This window comes from Manacus candei, unplaced genomic scaffold (assembly GCF_025592945.1).
Source record: "Manacus candei isolate 608988 ecotype Guabito, Panama unplaced genomic scaffold, ASM2559294v1 h1tg000180l, whole genome shotgun sequence".
In the NCBI taxonomy this organism is placed as follows: Eukaryota; Metazoa; Chordata; class Aves; order Passeriformes; family Pipridae; genus Manacus; species Manacus candei.
The window spans coordinates 396,228-413,928 of NW_026138228.1; the positions used below are offsets into that span (position 1 = coordinate 396,228).

Genomic DNA, 17,701 nt, shown 5'->3' on the forward strand with positions numbered 1-17,701 from the left:
GAGCAGCTTTTGGGTGCTGATCTCTCCTGTTGCAGGACCGTGCCGAGCCAGCAGCTTTTGGGAGCCCACGGAGGCTCAGAAAAGCTTTTGTTAATTTGTGCCAGCTGCTGATGGGGGGCCAAACCCCGGAGCTTTACCTCTGGAGCAAGAAGTGCGACACCCTCCTCTTCCTCAAGGACACAGGGGATGTGCTGCCCCAGCCCTGTGCCCCCGAGCCTGTCACTGCCACATACTCATGTACTTTCCTGCTGTCTAAATTTAGGGTCTGGAAGTGGGCTGGCGTGTCCTGGGTTATCTCGGGCACTGAATTATGTATGCCAGTGACAGAGCAGCACTCACTGCTCCGGGGGATGTGCCAGACCCTGGCTGGGCAGGAAGAGCAGCCCCCTCACCCAGGGGCTGGCCCTGCAGGGGGACTGGGTTCAGACTGCTGAGCCTGCTGGGGATGCTGGAAGTGATGGGAATGCTGGAAATGATGGGAATGCCTGAACTGGTGGGTCTGCTGGTGCTGGTGGGTCTGTTGGGAGCTGGTGGAGCTTCTGGAGCTGGAAGGTGTGTTGTCAAATCCAGCAAGAAGGGCTCCTATGGGAGACAAAGGGAAGACTAGGGAAAATATATCTTGCTCCACAAGATGGGGAAGCTGGTGCCACAGGACCAGGGACTGAATGGTGCCTTTGGCTCTTTACTTGCCAGACTGATCTTTAGGAATACCAGGTCCCAGATGATCAGAGATCCCATGAGGAAAGGCTGGAGCAAGGAAGACAGAACCCTTGGTGGAAGAGGATCAGGTCTGGGGATACTTAGTCAAAGTGGGCATACTTTAGTCCTGCAGTGGCACAAAGTCCAGTTGGAGGCCAGTAACCAGAGTTCTACTCCAGAGGTCTGTACTGGTTCAAGTCCAGTTTAATTAATGATTAATTAATTTAATTCATGATCTGGGTGATGGGGCAGTGTAAACTCAGCAAGCTGGCAGATGACACCAAGCTGGGAAGGGAGGCTGATACAGCAGGGGATCGTGCTGCCATCCAGGGGAGGTCCTACAAGGTCCGCACATCCACCAGCTCCAGATCAGCCACCAGCTCCAGCACATCCACCATCCCAGAATCACAGAAGGGCTGAGGCTGGAAGGTACCTCTGGAGTCCATCTGGTCCAATTCCCTGCTCGAGCAGGGCCATCCAGAGCTATTCCCCAGGACCGTGTCCATGTGACATCTCTCCAAGGATGGAGACTCTGCAACCTCCCTGGGCAACCTGGGCCAGTGCTCAGTGAAAACAGTGTCTCCTGATGCTCAGAAGGACCCTGCTGGGTTTCAGTGTGTGCCTGTGGCTGCTGGTCCTGTCACTGGGTACCACTGAAGGAGTCTGGATTTGTCCTCTTTGCACGTTCCCTTCAGGTGTTTATACACACTTATAGGATCCCCCGAGCCTTCTCCAGGCTGGTCAGTCCCAGCCTTTTAGCCTTTCCTCACATGCAGGATGCTCCACTGTGGCCTTGGTCGGACTCTCTCCAGTGTCTCTCTTGTCCTGGAGAGCCCAGAACTGGACACAGCTCTCCAGGGATGGCCTCACCAGTTCTGATCACTGGGTCCCTCCCTTGATCTGCCTCCTGGTGCAGCCCAGGACACCATTTACCTTCTCTGCAGCAAGGGTACATTGCTGCCTTGTATTCCACCTGGTGTCCACCAGCAGCCCCAGGGCCTTTCTGCAGAGCTGAGTGGTCTCCATCATATATTGGAGCCTGGGATTTTTCTTTCCTATGGGGTAAAACTTACTTTGCCCTTCTCCTTGTTGAACTTTAGGAGGTTCCAATCAGACTTCCAGGGCCTAAAGGGGCTCCAGGAGAGCTGGAGAGGGACTGGGGACAAGGGATGGAGGGACAGGACACAGGGAATGGCTTCCCACTGCCAGAGGGCAGGGATAGATGGGATGTTGGGAAGGAATTGTTGGCTGTGAGGGTGGACAGGCCCTGGCCCAGGTTGCCCCGAGAAGCTGTGGCTGCCCCTGGATCCCTGGAAGTGTCCAAGGCCGAGTTGGATGGGAATTGGAGCAGCCTGGGCTGGTGGAAGGTGTCCCTGCCCATGGCAGGGGGTGGGACCGGGATGGGATTTAAGGTCCTTTCCAACCCAAACCATTCTGGCTTTCCATCATCCCTTCCCATGGGCTGTTTTGAGCCCCGGCTGGGCCCCCACCCATCCCCCCCAGCCCTGGGGGTGTCCCAGAGCCCCCGGCCCGGCCCGAGCTCGTGGTGTCCGTGGGGCCCTCTGGGCGGTAACCAGGGATGGGGAGCCCGGGGGGAAGGGACGGGGGGAGTTGGGGGAGGATGGGGGGATGGAGGGAGATGGAGGAGGATGGAGGGGGATGGAGTGAGGACGGGGTGGGGGCATGGAGAAGCAGTAGAGAGCCCTCCCGAGGCCGGGAGGAGCGCGGATCGTCCCTCCCCTGCCCTCCCCGCCGCCTTAAGGGCCGCCCCGGTGGAGGCGCGGCCGGTCCGGGCGGGGCCGAGCGCGGAGCCGGCGGAGGGGAGTGGAGAGCCGGGAACAGGAGCCGGGAACAGGAGCCGGGGACAGGAGCCGGGAACAGGAGCCGGGGACAGGAGCCGGGAACAGGAGCCGGGAACAGGAGCCGGGGACAGGAGCCGGGAACAGGAGCCGGGGACAGGAGCCGGGGACAGGAGCCGGGAACAGCAGCCGGGGGCCGGCTCGGGAGCGGCGGCGGCAGCACGATGGGGGCCTGTCTCGGGGTCTGCTCCCTGCTCAGCTGTGTGAGTGCCCGCCCGCACGGGGGGACCCGCCGGACCGGCCGGACCGGGGGGTTGCGGGGCCGCAGCGGAGGGCGCGGCCCGGGCAGGGGGAGCTGCGGCGGCTGCGGGGCCGGGGGAGGGACCAGGGAGGGACCAGGGGAGGGCAGAGGGACATCCCGGGGCGGAGGGGCCCGAGGGGTGCCGGGAGGGTGACCCGCGCTCAGGGTGGGCAGGGCAGGGGCACCCCCAGGAGATGTACCCTGTGCAGCTGGGGGGTGCAGGGGACCCCTGGGGGATGCACCCCTGTACATGGGGGGGGATGCAGGGGACCCCCGGGGGATGCACCTCTGTATATGGGGGGGTGCAGGGGACCCTCGGGATGCGCTGTGGATGCAGGGGACCCCCGGGGGATGCACCTCTGTATATGGGGGGGTGCAGGGGACCCCCGGGATGCGCTGTGGATGCAGGGGACCCCCGGGGGATGCACCTCTGTATATGGGGGGGATGCAGGGGACTCCCAGGATGCCCTGCGGATGCGGGGGACTCCCAGCAGGTCCAACCCTCAGCGCATCCCTGGGGGATGTGGGGGTTACCCAGAGCAGGGCATCCCACGGGAGATGCAGAGGGTTCACCCCAGGGAACTCTGGGGCTTGGGAATGTCATGATTGAGGGGAACACGGAGGGGAACGGGGAGGGTGGTGCACTCCTGGGCACCTGGGGGGTGTGGGGAGCCAGAGCAGTGATGCCTCTGCTGCACCTGGAGGAGTGGGGGGTCCTGGCCCCCCTGCCCTGCTACCCTGGGGGGTGCAATGAGGGGCTGGGGGCCTTGCCTGGGTCTCATTGCTGAGCCTCAAACTGGGAGACAGGGGATGGACTGAGAGAAGGAGCTGGAGGGGGGCTGCAGGCTCTGTGTGGGGTGCCATGGGCCAGGGCAGGCTCAGGGGGTGTGCTCTGGGGTGCCATGGGCCAGGGCAAGCTCAAGGGGTGTGATTTGGGGTGCCATGGGCCAGGACAGGCTCAGGGGGTGTGATCTGGGGTGCTGTACCTGGGTACACACCAGGTACACAGGGTGTGTGATTTAGGGTGCCCTGCCGTGCTCAGGGTGTGTGATTGGGGTGCCCTGCAATGCTCAGGGTGTGATTGGGGTGCCCTGCCGTGCTCAGGGGTGTGATTGGGGTGCCCTGCCATGCTCAGAGGTGTGATCTGGGGTGCCCTGCCGTGCTCAGGGTGTGTGATTGGGGTGCCCTGCCGTGCTCAGGGTGTGTGATTGGGGTGCCCTGCTGTGCTCAGGGGTGTGATTTGGGGTGCCCTGCCGTGCTCAGTGGTGTGTGATTGGGGTGCCCTGCCGTGCTCAGGGTGTGTGATTGGGGTGCCCTGCCATGCTCAGGGGTGTGATTGGGGTGCCCTGCTGTGCTCAGGGTGTGTGATTGGGGTGCCCTGCCGTGCTCAGGGGTGTGATTTGGGGTGCCCTGTCGTGCTCAGGGTGTGTGGTTCCGGGTGCTGTGCCCTGTGACGCAGCCCCTGCCCACGACTGGCATTGCCTTCCCTGTTGGTGCCTCACCTGTGGGCACAGGGCCAAGGCAGGGCTGTGGAACCAGCCCAGGAGCTGCCGGCCTGGAAACCTGGGAGCAGGGCCTGTTGTGCAACTTGACCTCAAAGTGCTGGAGGTTTAACGAACAGGAGCTTTTGAAATGAGGGATCAGTTGGAGGATGGTCTGCAAGGCCTCCCCCTGTAACACACTCCAAACTTTTCCTCATGGACAAGTACTGGGAAAGCTGGGAGTTACTCCAGTCCAGGAGTGTGGAGTTTTCTGGCCTAAATCTGGATTTTTTTCCCCCAAAAAACTGTTCTCTTACCCAGCCTGTGGTAACAGAGTAGAGGAACTATATAAGTTTAATTTAATTCTCCTGTTCCTTCTGGTAGAGGTGGTTGACGCAGGGGCTGTTTTAGTTCTGAACTGAAGAACCACGAGACAGAAAAAAACACAAACCAAAACCAGATACCCCCTCCCCCCAATGTGTATAATTTTTTTTTTTAAATTTTATTTTTAACAAGAACATCTGAACTGACTCCTTCAGCTCTGCCTGCAGCATTTGAGTCACAGCAGCATCAGATTGCCAAGCCCTTTCTTCTTTCCCCTTAAAACTCTACAAGTTGTTCCTGAGTGAAAATACTTTGCAGCACACAACAAAAATTTCCCTTTTCCTGTGACTTGCCCTGGAAATCACTGGAAAATCCAGTGATTTTCCAGACTCTGCCCACAGCTGTCATTGCTCCTGGGGGGGACAAGGTTGGGGCTGCCCAAGCCAACACAAACCCTGGGGGCTCAGACGTGGTTTGGGCACCTCATGGGCACAACCAACCCTGTGACACCAACCCAAAGCCACCTGCCAGGCAGGAGAGCCACCAGCTCCCCCAGCCCTGGGGTTTGGTACTGATTAACCTGCCTGGTCACGGGGTTGGCAGGAGATAAACTCCGGTCGCTCGGCGTTGCTTTGGGGTGACTCAGTCTCTGTTCCTGGGATTCCTGGGGTGACTCAGTCTCCGTGTTCCTGGGATTCCAGGGTGGCAGAAGCTCACGGGGGGGTTGCTGGGTGGGTGTTGTTGGGGTGGTGTAGCTGGGTGGGTGATTAGGGGTGGTGTTGTTGGGGTGATGTTGGTGTAGTTGGACTGTTACAGGTGGGCTGGTGGAGCTGATCTGGTGCAGTTGGGTTCATGTTGTGTTTCCCTGCCTTGCCTGGCCCTTGCCATGCTCCCAAATCCTCCAGGAGAGGAGGGAGCAGAGCAGCCCTTCCACGGGGGTCACGCTGGAGGTGAGCTGGGTCCCATGAGGAAGTTGATAGTGAAACTGGAGACATTAATCATTCAACTGCAGCAGCTGAAAACCAACCCTTCCTCATTAACCCACCCCTTCACTGCTGCAGCCACCTCCCTCCTTGCCTTTTTCCACCCTGCTCTTTGGCCCTGGGCCATGTTCACACTTATGGGCATCTCTGAAAGCCTTTGGAAGGAGAATCAGGGTGTGGCCAGCATTGCTTAACCTGGGAAGGTTTTCTTGCTCTTGACCCACTTGCTTTTTAAAGAAAAAGGCTGAAATCACGAGGTGCCGGGGCTGCAGGTCGGGACAGGGTGTGGCACAGAGGGTTCCTTTGCTTCCTTGCAAAGGAGTTTTGAAGGAGGTGGCCAGAAAGGGCACCAGGAGCTGTTTTTGTGGCTCCTGGTGGCACAGGACTCTTGTGTCACTGCTCCTTGGAGCAGGTCAGCGGGATGGGGATGTTGTGCCCCGTCACCTCAGCGGCTGAAAGGCCTGTGAAAACTGAAATACAGCTGTGCAGTTTGGCTGTGGAAGAGTCATCCTTGAAAATAAACCCCCAGTAGGCTCCAGGGATGCTGCAGCCTCCCAAAAAACTCTGAAAAACCTGCTGGAGAGAGTCCAGAGGAGGCCCCGGAGATGCTCCAGGGCTGGAGCCCCTCTGCTCTGGAGCCAGGCTGGGAGAGCTGGGGGGGTTCCCCTGGAGAAGAGAAGGCTCCAGGGAGAGCTGAGAGCCCCTGGCAGGGCCTAAAGGGGCTCCAGGAGAGCTGGAGAGGGACTGGGGACAAGGGATGGAGGGACAGGACACAGGGAATGGCTTCCCACTGCCAGAGGGCAGGGATAGATGGGATATTGGGAAGGAATTGTTGGCTGTGAGGGTGGGGAGACCCTGGCCCAGGTTTCCCAGAGAAGCTGTGGCTGCCCCTGGATCCCTGGAAGTGTCCAAGGCCAGGTTGGAGCAGCCTGGGCTATGGAAGGTGTCCCTGCCCATAGAGGGGGTGGAGTGAGATGAGCTTTGAGGTCCCTTCCAACCCAAACCAACTTGTCCCCCTGCAGCTGTCCCAGGGGTCCCCCAGAGGGTTTGGAGGCTGCACATGGAGCAAAGGTTTCCCTTCAGTTCCATCGTGGCCCTGTGGACACTCCTGTGCCCTCCCTCCCCCTGCACTGACCCTGAGCACAACTTGGCACCTGAGGCTCTGCCTCCTGCAGGTCTTCAGTGGTGCTTGGACATGGGGCTGAACCCCCAAACCCCCAACTTCCTCACCAGCACCAAACCTCACAGTTTTCCTGGCCGGATTCAGGGATTCTGGGATTGGGGCTTTTTGTTTCAGTTGGCACTGAAGGGAAAGGAGCTGGAAGGATGGATGGTGCACTGAGGTGCTGTGCTGCATCAGGTGAAATGATGCAGGAGTTCTGCACTAAAAGGGATTTTTAATGCTGTTCTCTATTTGTTTTTTAATTTGCAAGGGAAAACCCAGCACGGCTGGTGCCTTTTAAATGCACTCTGCTGCGAGTGGTGCATTTAATGAGTCTGAAAGGAAGCCATCTCTAATTGGAGGCCATTTTCATGGGCTTCCGAGTTGAAAACGTGAAGTTCTGCCCCTTGAGCAGCTCCTGGAGAGGTGGAATGAGGGTCTCCACGGGATCCAGGGACTCTCTGACTCCTATGGGTCCCACCAGCTCCACAGGGTGGGGCTGGGATGGGGGTAAAGAGGAATAAATCAGGAAGGAGGGGATTTTTTCTCAAATAAAATCAAAATCAAATCAGGTAAATCAAAGCCACCTCCAGTGATTTGGAGGCATCAAGGTGATCCTTTGTGAACCTCCCTGAGCACCCCTGCTGAGGGAAGTGACCTGCTCACACTGCAGGTTTTGTTTTCTGCCATGTCCTTTTCCTACACTGATTTTAATGATGAGAAATGCGTGTTTTGAGCTGATGCTGAGCCATCTTTAATTAGTATCGATTGCAGGGCATAATTAGGAGGTTCATACCCATAATAAGCACACAACAGGGCATATCTCTTAATAGTGGGACAGAGCTGGACCCTCCTCCTGCCTCTGAGTGGCTGATGGGCTCCAGTGCAGGAGGGGAAGGGCCGTTCCAAGGGAAAGAAATGAAATATCAAAGCAAAATAAATCAATGAAATTAGCTTGTGAATAGGGGGAAAGCTGTTTACTGAGGAGCTTGAGATGGTCACAGGATTTCCTAAGAAGTGATACAGGAGCTCAAAACACCCAGTGCTGTAAATTTTGAAATATTTGGGAATGCAGAGGTAAATATTTGGAAAGTAGTATTGGAAATAAACTCCTTCCAGCACCTGCAGGGGAATTTCTTGTTGCTCCCTGGACTGCTGGGTGGGACAAAGGAGGTTGTGGGTTTGTGGTGGCTTCAGTGAGGGTTAGAAAAAGAAGGAAATAGCCTGAAATTTCCTTATTTTAGGGAATATTTGAAATTTCCCAGGTTTAGGGAATATTTCACCCTTGGGGTGTATTTTGCTGTTCCCTCTCCCACCATGGGGAGTGGAACAGAGTTGGGAATTCAATTTTAATTTAGGTTTTGGGTCTTTTAAGGTTTTATTTAGCACTTTAACCTGTTAATTCACACGGTGGCTTGGCTCTGGTTCAGCAGCCAGGGGGGCATCACTGCCTGCTTTGCCTTGATGTGGGATGTTGGTTTTACTTCCCCAACCAAACATCTTCAATCCAAGCTGGAGAGACACCTTATTCTCCTATTGTTTCCCCAAATATTTGACATGGAACCTTCACATAGAGGATTAGTGACCCAGCAGTGAAAGGCTCACCCCCAAAATGCTTCTTCCATTCTCTTGCTGGAAAATGCCCTATTTATTGTCCAACTTCACACTCTTTTGGGAAAATAGGGGTTTCAGGACTTGGCAGTGAGCCAGGAGATCCCAGGGCTGGTGTGGGGGATGAAGAGGCTGAAAATCCTCCCCACCCTGATCAGATGGCACAGTCAGGGCTGGCTGTGCCTGTATCCAGTGCTCCTGACCCATCACAGCCTTTAAAACCTGTTATGAAAACCCCTGCACCTTTTCTTCCTCTAAGGCAGGTGATTGGGGCTTTCCCACACCCTGAGAGTATCCAAATCAGAGGAAAAACTGGTGAGAATGGTGTTTACTGGAGCAGCAAAACTCAACCAAACTCAACCCAACTCAATCCAAATGAACTTAATTCAGTGCAACCTGACCCAACTTAACCCAAATCAACCCAATCCAACCCAATTCAACCCAACCCAGCCTAAATCAACCCAACTCAACCCAACTCAACCCAACCCAATTAACCCAACTCAGCCCAACACAACTCAGTTCAACCCAACTGAACTCAACCCAGCTGAGCCCAGCCCAGCCCAACTTCTGGGTTTCAAACGACGATGGATTGCAGGACCCAGGGAAACCTAAGAGTACAGTTTAATAGAACATTCCTTTCCCCCCCCCTCCAAGCCTTATTCTACACCACCCCTGTGCAGGAAAACCCTGCTGATGTTCTGCAAGGCAGTAAGGTCAGGTTTTGTTAAGCCAGGGTTCCCTTGGTTCCTGAGCAATGGAACCTCCTGGAGCAGGGTACACTTGGCAGCGCTGCCCGTGCTCGATTTGGGAATTCAGGACCCACCATGGGCTCCTGGGGATGCTGTTCCTCAGTTTCCCTGCCTGCCAAGCGGCCTTTGGGGAGGGGAAGGGTGGCAGAATGAGCTGCTTTCCCCATGGTGCTGAAATCCATGTTTCCCCCTTCTTGTATTAGACTGAAATTATTTTGCAAACGTGTTTCTGCACTGAAAGGAGGCTCTTGCAGGGCAGGACTTGGTTAGACTGGAGCCTTGCATGGAGCAAAAAAACACATGGGTGTCTCCAGGACTCGCGGTGTCTTTTCCCACCTTGGCTGGTTGTTGTCAGTTCCTGCAGCTCTTTTCTTTTTCAGCAACTCTTGGGGGTGGTTTGGCACCGTTTCCGTGACATCTCCTGGGCTGGTGGGAAGCTCTGAGCAAAACTCCTGGAGCAGCAGTGTGGATTCCTGGGAGGTTTTCCTATGGATCAACCTGGGCACGTGTTTTGGGGCCGGTTTGTGCCCCTCTGCCACGGGGCTGCTCTCGTTGCAGGCGTCCTGTCTCTGTGGCTCTGCTCCGTGTCTGCTCTGTGGCTGCTGCCCCTCGGCCAAGAACTCCACCATCTCCCGCCTCCTCTTCACCTTCTTCCTCTTCCTCGGCACTCTGGTGTCCGTCATCATGATAATCCCCGGCGTGGAGAAGGAGCTGCACAAGGTAAATAACTCCTGGAGGTCACTGGGAAGAAGTTCAGTTCCCCGTGAGTACGTGAGGCTGAAGCAGAAAGGGAATTTTTGGGGCATGATGTGCTTCTGTTCCTCTTTGTCTGAGCACCTCTCTGGAAGAAGTTGTTGTTAACCCCAGTTTTCCACAGAGGGGAAAATGCAGTGGGATATAATTTCGTTCCTGGATGTCTCCTGGGAAAGTTTCCTACATCCCATTTTTGGGGTTCAACTGATGACTTGCAAGTCATGGAGGTGGGACATCAGGGAGAAATTTTTTACAAAGAGAGGGATCAGACATTGGAAGGGGCTGCCCAGGGAGGGGGTGGAGTCCCCATCCCTGGAGGTGTTTAAGGACAGACTGGATGCGGCATCAGTGCCATGGGCTGGGTGACAAGGTGGGGCTGGGTCACAGGTTGGACTCGATGATCTCAGAGGTCTTTTCCAACCTGGCTGACTCTGTGATTCTGTCATTCTGTGACTCCAGGTGGAGGGAGAGGAGATCTGACAGCTGAGCTGCTGCTGCTGGGCTGGGCTTTTGGGAAAGGCTGGTTTCATCCCAGCTTTTCACTGACCTGCAGGGTGGCTTTAGCTGTGTCATCCCACCACTGTCCCCAAGCAAGAGGCATTAGAGCAGTCATGGTCTGGCTCATGTTTGGTGGCACCAGGGCTTGCAGTGGATGTGGAATCCCAGAATCACAGAACTGTGGAATCACAGAATGGTTTGGAAGGGATCTCAACGAGGGAGTCCAAACCCCCTGCCATGGGCAGAGACACCTTCCACCATCCCAAGTTGCTCCAAGCACCATCCAACCTGGCCTTGGACACTTCAAGGGCTGGGGCAGCCACAGTTTCTCTGGGCAGCCTGGGGGCTTCACAGTCCAGGAGCTGCTCTTCAATACAAACAGTAGCTCTTCAAGACCCTCCCACAATCTTCAATCCCCAGTAGGATGTGTCGGGACACACTGGGGTGATGCTCACCCTCCCGTCACCGTTTCAGCTCCCGGGCTTCTGTGAAGGCAGCGGGTCTGTGCTGGGGGTCCAGACCCACGTCGACTGCAGGAGCTTCCTGGGCCACAAGGCCGTGTACCGGATGGGCTTCGCCATGGCCGCCTTCTTCTGCCTCTTCGCCGTGCTCACGGTGTGCGTGCGCAGCAGCAAGGACCCCCGCGCCGCCCTGCACAACGGGTGGGTGCCCGGCCCGGGCTGCTGGGGGGGGGAAGGGATGGACCCCTGCAGGGTGCAGACCGTGCCTCCTCTCTCCTCCCACAGCTTCTGGTTCTTCAAGTTCCTGGTGCTGGTGGGGATCACGGTGGGCGCCTTCTACATCCCCGACGGGACCTTCACCTCGGGTGAGGAGCTGTGCCCTCTGCACGGGGCTAAACCCCTGTGCCCCCAGGGCTCGCTCCCCCTGTTCCTAACTGGTTTTTCTCTGCCCTCAAGTCTGGTTTTACTTTGGTGTGGTCGGCTCCTTCCTCTTCATCCTCATCCAGCTCGTGCTCCTCATCGACTTCGCGCACTCCTGGAGCCAGCGGTGGCTGCGCGAGGCGAGCGAGAGCAACGCCAAGGGCTGGTACGCAGGTGGGTGCAGCAGCACCACGGAGGGTTTGGCTCATCCCAGGGCTGACCAGGCCTGGGGGGTTCTGCTCCAGCCTCTTTCCTTTTTGTTTCCTCCCCCGTGATACCGAAAAGCGGCACAAACTTCTTATCACCGATTTGTAGGAGCTAAAAAGGGCGTTCTTTGTTCAGGAGGAGAGCTCCTCTAAGCCAGCGAGCCAATGACAGGTGGGCAGGGCTTTTTATGACACACACTGTTTATGTATTCATTAGATATTCTCTCTTACTTAATACATATTCATTAGTTTGCTCTACTTAGCCACACCCCTACTGGAAGTCCTTCTTTGGTCCTTTTCTTCATCACCTCGACCTCAGTTCTTGAGCAGGCACAGGGCCATTGTGCTCCCCCACCAAAAAGTGTAGTGTTTGTTCTTTATTTGGGTGCACAAAGCTTAGTTTGCATCCCATCTGTTTACATTCCTTATCTAATTCTCAAGAGCTTCTCTAAGATTGTACAGTTCCTTATTTGGGGGATGCTGTGAGTAAGGTTTGTATTTCTCCTGTCAGTGTCCTGCATCACCTGAAATCAGAGAAATAATCTCTGGACAATTTGAGTATAGGAAGGTAGAAAGCAGTTCTTTAATTAATTTAGGCCTTGAGGTGCACAAAGGTACAATGCACACCCCACAGCACAGGCTTTTCCCATTTTTATGGGGATTGTGGGTTCCAGTCCCATCTGAGGTGCCAAAAACAATACCGAAAAGCAGCAGAAACAAACTTCTTATCACCAATTTGTAGATGTTAATTCAGGAGAGCTCCTCTAACCCAACGTGCCAATGGCTGATGGACAGGGCTTTTTATTACACACACTGTTTCCAGCAGATTCATTGGGTATTGTCTCTTACTTAATACATATTCATTAGTTTGCTCTACATGGTCACACCCCTACTGGAAGTCCGTCTTTGGTCCTTTTCTTCATCACCTTGACCTCAGTCCTTGAGCAGGCACAGGGCCATTGTGCTCCCCCACCAGAAAGTGTAGTGTTTGTTCTTTATTTGGGTGCACAGAGCTTAGTTTACATCCCATCTGTTTACATTCCTTATCTAATTCTCAAGAGCTTCTCTAAGATTGTACAGTTCCTTATTTGGGGGATGGTGTAAGTAAGCGTAATGGGTTTGTTATACTCCCTGAGAGGGAAAAAAAGAAATAGGAGAAGTGATTTGATGTGTATTCTGCCAGTAAGATGTTCCACACCATGTAACTTCAGCCCAGCTATTTAAGGTTTGTGTTTCTGCTGTCCCCCAGCCCTCTGCACCGTCACCTTCGTGTTCTACGCCGCCTCCATCGCGGCCGTCGCGCTGCTCTACGTCTACTACACCAAACCCCAGGGCTGCACCGAGGGCAAGGCCCTCATCAGCATCAACCTCCTCCTGTGCCTCGTCGTCTCCGTGGTGTCCATCCTGCCCAAGATCCAGGTGAGGGTGGCTCCCAGGGGGCTGGTGGCCGTGTCACTGCGGGGTGCAGGCCCGCCCTGAGCGCCCGCTGTTGTGTTTGCAGGAGGCTCAGCCGCACTCGGGGCTGCTGCAGGCGTCCCTCATCACCCTCTACACCATCTACGTCACCTGGGCCGCCCTGGCCAACGTGCCAGGTAAGCAGGATGTGGCCTGGGTTAAGGCCAGGCAGGAAGGGAGCTGGGAGTGGGGATGGAAAGGGAGCTGAACAGGAGCCAGAGTGTGCCCAGGGGGACAAGAGGGCCAATGGATCCTGGCCTGGCTCAGGGATGGTGTGGCAGCAGGAGCAGGGAAGTGATTGTTGGCCTGGACTGAGCGCTGGTGAGGCCACCCCTGGAGTGCTGTGTCCAGTTCTGGGCCCTCAGCTCAGGAAGGACATGGAGGGGCTGGAGCAGGGCCAGGGAAGGGCAACGAGGCTGGGGAAGGGACTGGAGCACAAGTGCTGTGAGGAGAGGCTGAGGGAGCTGGGGGGGCTGAGCCTGGAGAGGAGGAGGCTCAGGGGAGACCTTCTCACTCTCTACAACTCCCTGACAGGAGGGGGGAGCTGGGGGGGTTTTGGCTCTTCTGCCAGGAACCAGCAGTAGGACACGAGGGCTCGGTCTTAAGCTGTGCCAGGGGAGTTTTAGGTTGGATTTAGGAAGAAATTGTTTCCAGAGAGGCTGGTCAGGCATTGGAATGGGCTGCCCAGGGAGGGGGTGGATTCTCCGTCCCTGGAGGTGTTTAAGGTGAGACTGGATGTGGCATCAGTGCCATGGGCTGGGAACCACGGTGGGGTTGGATCAAAGGTTGGACTTGATGATCTCGGAGGTCCCTTCCAACCTGTCTGATTCTGTGATTCTATGATTCTATGAGGGGGCAGGACCACACACTGGGGTAGGTGTTTGTCCCCTCCTTGGTGCTGACCCCCTGTGTGCCTCCCCCCAGTGCAGAGGTGTAACCCCACTCTGCTGGTGAGGAACAGCACCAGCACAGCGACGACCGCAGAACCACCGACAACCTGGTGGGACGCTTCGAGCATCGTGGGGCTGATCATCTTCATCCTCTGCACCCTCTTCATCAGGTGAGGGCTTGGCCTGTGGCCCTGGGGATGGCACTGTCCCTCTGCCTGGAGCAGAGAGCCATTAGGAGGCTCTCAGGGAAAGGGGAAGTCACATCTTGGCTCAGGGTTTTGTCACTAAGGGCCTCTTGCAAAGCCATCCCGGTCCCCAGGGGGACCCACAGGCAGCTGCCTTGCATGGCTGTGGTCAGAGTTTTTAGGGTTTCCCCACACCCTGCATCCCCCAAACTGTTCCAGGGATGGCCCCAAGGACAGAACATTCCTGTTCTACTCTGCACTGCTGCAGCCTCACCTGCAACATTGAGGCAGTTTGGGCACCACAATATAAGGAAGATATTGAGCCATTGGGGAGTGTCCAAAGGCTGGGAAAAGAGATGGGGAAGGGCCTGGATTTGAAGGCATAGGAGGACACTGAGGGCACTTGGTGTGTTCAGCTGGAGCAGAGGAGACTGAGGGGAGACCTCAGTGCAGTTCCAGCTGCCTGGGCAGGGGCAGAGGAGGGGCAGGGACTGAGCTCTGCTCTGGGGGAGCAGGGACAGCAGCCAGGGAACGGCTGGAGCTGTGTCAGGGCAGGCTCAGGTTGGATCTCAGGCAAAGGTTCTTCCCCCAGAGGCTGGTTGGGCACTGCCCAGGCTCCCCAGGGCAGTGGGCACAGCCCCAAGGCTGCCAGAGCTGCAGGAGGGTTTGGCTGATCCTCTGGGGCACAGGGGGTGACTCTTGGGGTTAGATATGAGGATATCTCACTGTGCAGGGCAGAGAGTTGGACTGGACGATCCTTGGGGGTCCCTTCCAGCCCAGCAGATCCTGTGACTCCGTGACACCCCAGCCGTGGGGGCACTGAGCAGGAGGTGCTGAACCCCTGCCCCTCTCCCTGCAGCCTCCGCTCCTCGGACCACCCTCAGGTGAACAAGCTGATGCTGACGGAGGAGGGCGGGTCTGGGCCGGGCCCGGGGGAGGCGGCAGAGCCGGGGCCGCACCGCGCCTACGACAACGAGCAGGACGGCGTCTCCTACAACTACACCTTCTTCCACCTCTGCCTCCTCCTCGCCTCCCTTTACATCATGATGACCCTCACCAACTGGTACAGGTGGGCAGAGCTCCCAGGGCTGTTCCCCTGCCTCTATATCCCCTCCTCCTGAGGTCTGCCCTGCTCTCTGGCAGAGCTGTTTGCTGAGGTGCATCTGCGTGTGAGGCTGCTGAAGGTGCTCCCTAACCATGTTTGGGTACCATAGGGTTGTGCCAGGGCTCGCCAGCACCCTCTGCTGCAGCCTGGGATCCCTCAGGAGCGGGGACCCGGCCCCTGGGTGCTGTGAGTGCAGCAGTGGGGTCACATCCCCCGGGGAGCTGCAGCCACGGGGCTCCTCTGTGTTCCCTGCATGGCACCCATGGGTGCTCACAGTTCCTGTCCTCTCTGTGGATACCACAGTGATGGTGCCACCCCCCTGTTTGCTGTTCCAGGCCAGACGAGAGCCTGCAGGTGCTGAGCAGCCCCTGGACGGCCGTGTGGGTGAAGATCTGCTCCAGCTGGGCTGGGCTCCTGCTCTACCTCTGGACTTTGGTGGCTCCACTGGTGCTGCCGGACCGGGACTTCAGCTGAGGTGGCCCCGGGCATCCTGTTGCCAGTCAGAGCCGTGGTGGCCTTGTCCCTCAGGGCCGGGGACAGCCCCAGCTCTGCCTTAGCCCCAGTTCTGCATGTGGGAGCTGCTCTGCTGGGTTGTGCCTTCTTGCAGGTCTTTTGTTTTAATTTGAAAGGGATGAAGTGCCAAGCAGAGAAATCAAGGGTTGAGAGAGACCTGAGGGTGTTTTTGAAGCTCCCTTTCATGCCCATGTTTGTCCAGTGCCTTTGGTGGTGCCTCCAAACCCTCTTCTCCCAGCAGAGACCAGTGCCTTGCCTCGGGAGGGTTTGGTTCTCACCAGCTGCTGTTGTCTCACTTGCTGTCCTGGGCCCGTGGTGCCTTTTGGGGGTGCTGGGGACCAGGACCCAGGACCTGGCCACTGTTATGTCCCTAGACTGCCTAGAGGAAAACGGAATTGCTGAGATTTGTGGCTGGGGGCAGACATCCCTCTGCATCCCCCAGCCTCGGGGGTGGCCCCAGCTCCTCAGGGGCTCTCCTGCCTGGCTGTCCCCATGGGAGAACAACCCCCCCCTGGTCCTTGCTAGAGGGCAAGTTGGGGTTCCTGCAGGCTGTGCTGGCCTGGCCCCAGCACCTCACCTTGTCAACAAAGTCTTGTTTGCAATAAACCTGGTGGATTTGTCCTTGGATCTTCCTTGGAGCGTGTGCTGAGTGTGTGGGAGGCAGAGGAAGTATTAAACAGCCCTAATGCTGGGATGGGGGCACAGCTGGGGGCACAACTGGCTGCCAGGAGGTGCAGGTGGGGATGGCATCACTTTAGCATGAACACTTGGAGCCCTGGACCCCATTGTCAGGCTGTGGCACCCCAAGAGCTGCTGCTGGAGGTGGGCCCCTGGCTGGCAGGGCAGGGGGTGGTGGTGAGCAAAGAGGGGAGTGCAAGGTGTGGTGCACAGGGTGGGTTGCACACAGCGTGGGGTGCAGAGCATGCCCAGGGGTTCTTACTGTAGCAGGGGTTCCCTGCACTGGGATGCCATCCTGGTGCTCTGCAGCACATCCCCATGTCCTGCAGCTCATGCTGGTGCCCTGCAGCACAGCCCGGGCTGTGAAGCCCATCCCCGTGTCCCGCAGCCCATCCCCACATCCTGCAGCCCATCCCCGTGTCCCGCAGCCCATCCCCACATCCTGCAGCCCATCCCCGTGTCCTGCAGCCCATCCCCGTGTCCTGCAGCCCATCCCCGTGTCCCGCAGCCCATCCCCATATCCTGCAGCCCATCCCCGTGTCCCGCAGCCCATCCCCACATCCTGCAGCCCATCCCCATGTCCTGCAGCCCATTCCTGTGTCCCGCAGCCCATCCCCGTGTCCTGCAGCCCATCCCCATATCCTGCAGCCCATCCCCATATCCTGCAGCCCATCCCCGTGTCCTGCAGCCCATCCCAATATCCTGCAGCCCATCCCCATATCCCGCAGCCCATCCCCGTGTCCCGCAGCCCATCCCCGTGTCCCGCAGCCCATCCCGGTGGCTCTGGTCACGAGGTGGCGCTGCGAGCCCGCGCTGCGACACGAGGAGCCCAGAACCCGGCACCCAGCACCGTGTGACCGCATCCTGCACCCTGTGACCGCATCCTGCACCCCGAGCCCTCATCCTGCACCCTGTGACCTCATCCTGCACCCTGAACCTTCATCCTGCACCCTGTGACCTCATCCTGCATCCCGAGCCCTCATCCTGCACCGTGTGACCTCATCCTGCACCCCGAGCCCTCATCCTGCATCCCGAGCCCTCATCCTGCACCCTGTGACCTCATCCTGCACCCTGTGACCGCATCCTGCACCCTGAGCCCTCATCCTGCACCCCGAGCCCTCATCCTCCATCCTGTGACCTCATCCTGCACCCTGAACCTTCATCCTGCACCCCGAACTCTCATCCTGCAACCTGTAACCTCATCCAGTAAACCGGTAACCTCTTCCTGCACCCTCTAACCTCATCTTGCACCCTGAACCCTCATCCTGCACCCAGCACCGGCACCCAGCACCCTCCATCCTTCACCCAGCACCCTGAACCCTGTAACCCCTCATCCCACCCCATGAACCCTTCATCCTACACCCCACCCCCTGCACCCTTCACCCTGTAACCCTTTATCCTGACTCCTGCATCCTGCACCCCTCAGCC

The 17,701-nt window shown here is 57.4% G+C and overlaps 1 protein-coding gene across 1 annotated transcript; it reads left to right on the plus strand.

The window, feature by feature from the left end:
• The first annotated feature begins 2,512 nt into the window (after positions 1-2,512).
• On the plus strand, positions 2,513-16,227 carry SERINC2 (serine incorporator 2). Its single transcript, XM_051773942.1, has 10 exons — positions 2,513-2,761; positions 9,668-9,829; positions 10,835-11,022; positions 11,107-11,186; positions 11,278-11,415; positions 12,697-12,866; positions 12,949-13,039; positions 13,827-13,962; positions 14,837-15,046; positions 15,418-16,227. Exons 1-10 carry the CDS (start codon positions 2,723-2,725, stop codon positions 15,554-15,556), a joined length of 1,353 nt encoding a protein of 450 aa, XP_051629902.1. The 5' UTR covers positions 2,513-2,722; the 3' UTR covers positions 15,557-16,227.
• The last annotated feature ends 1,474 nt before the right edge of the window (positions 16,228-17,701 follow it).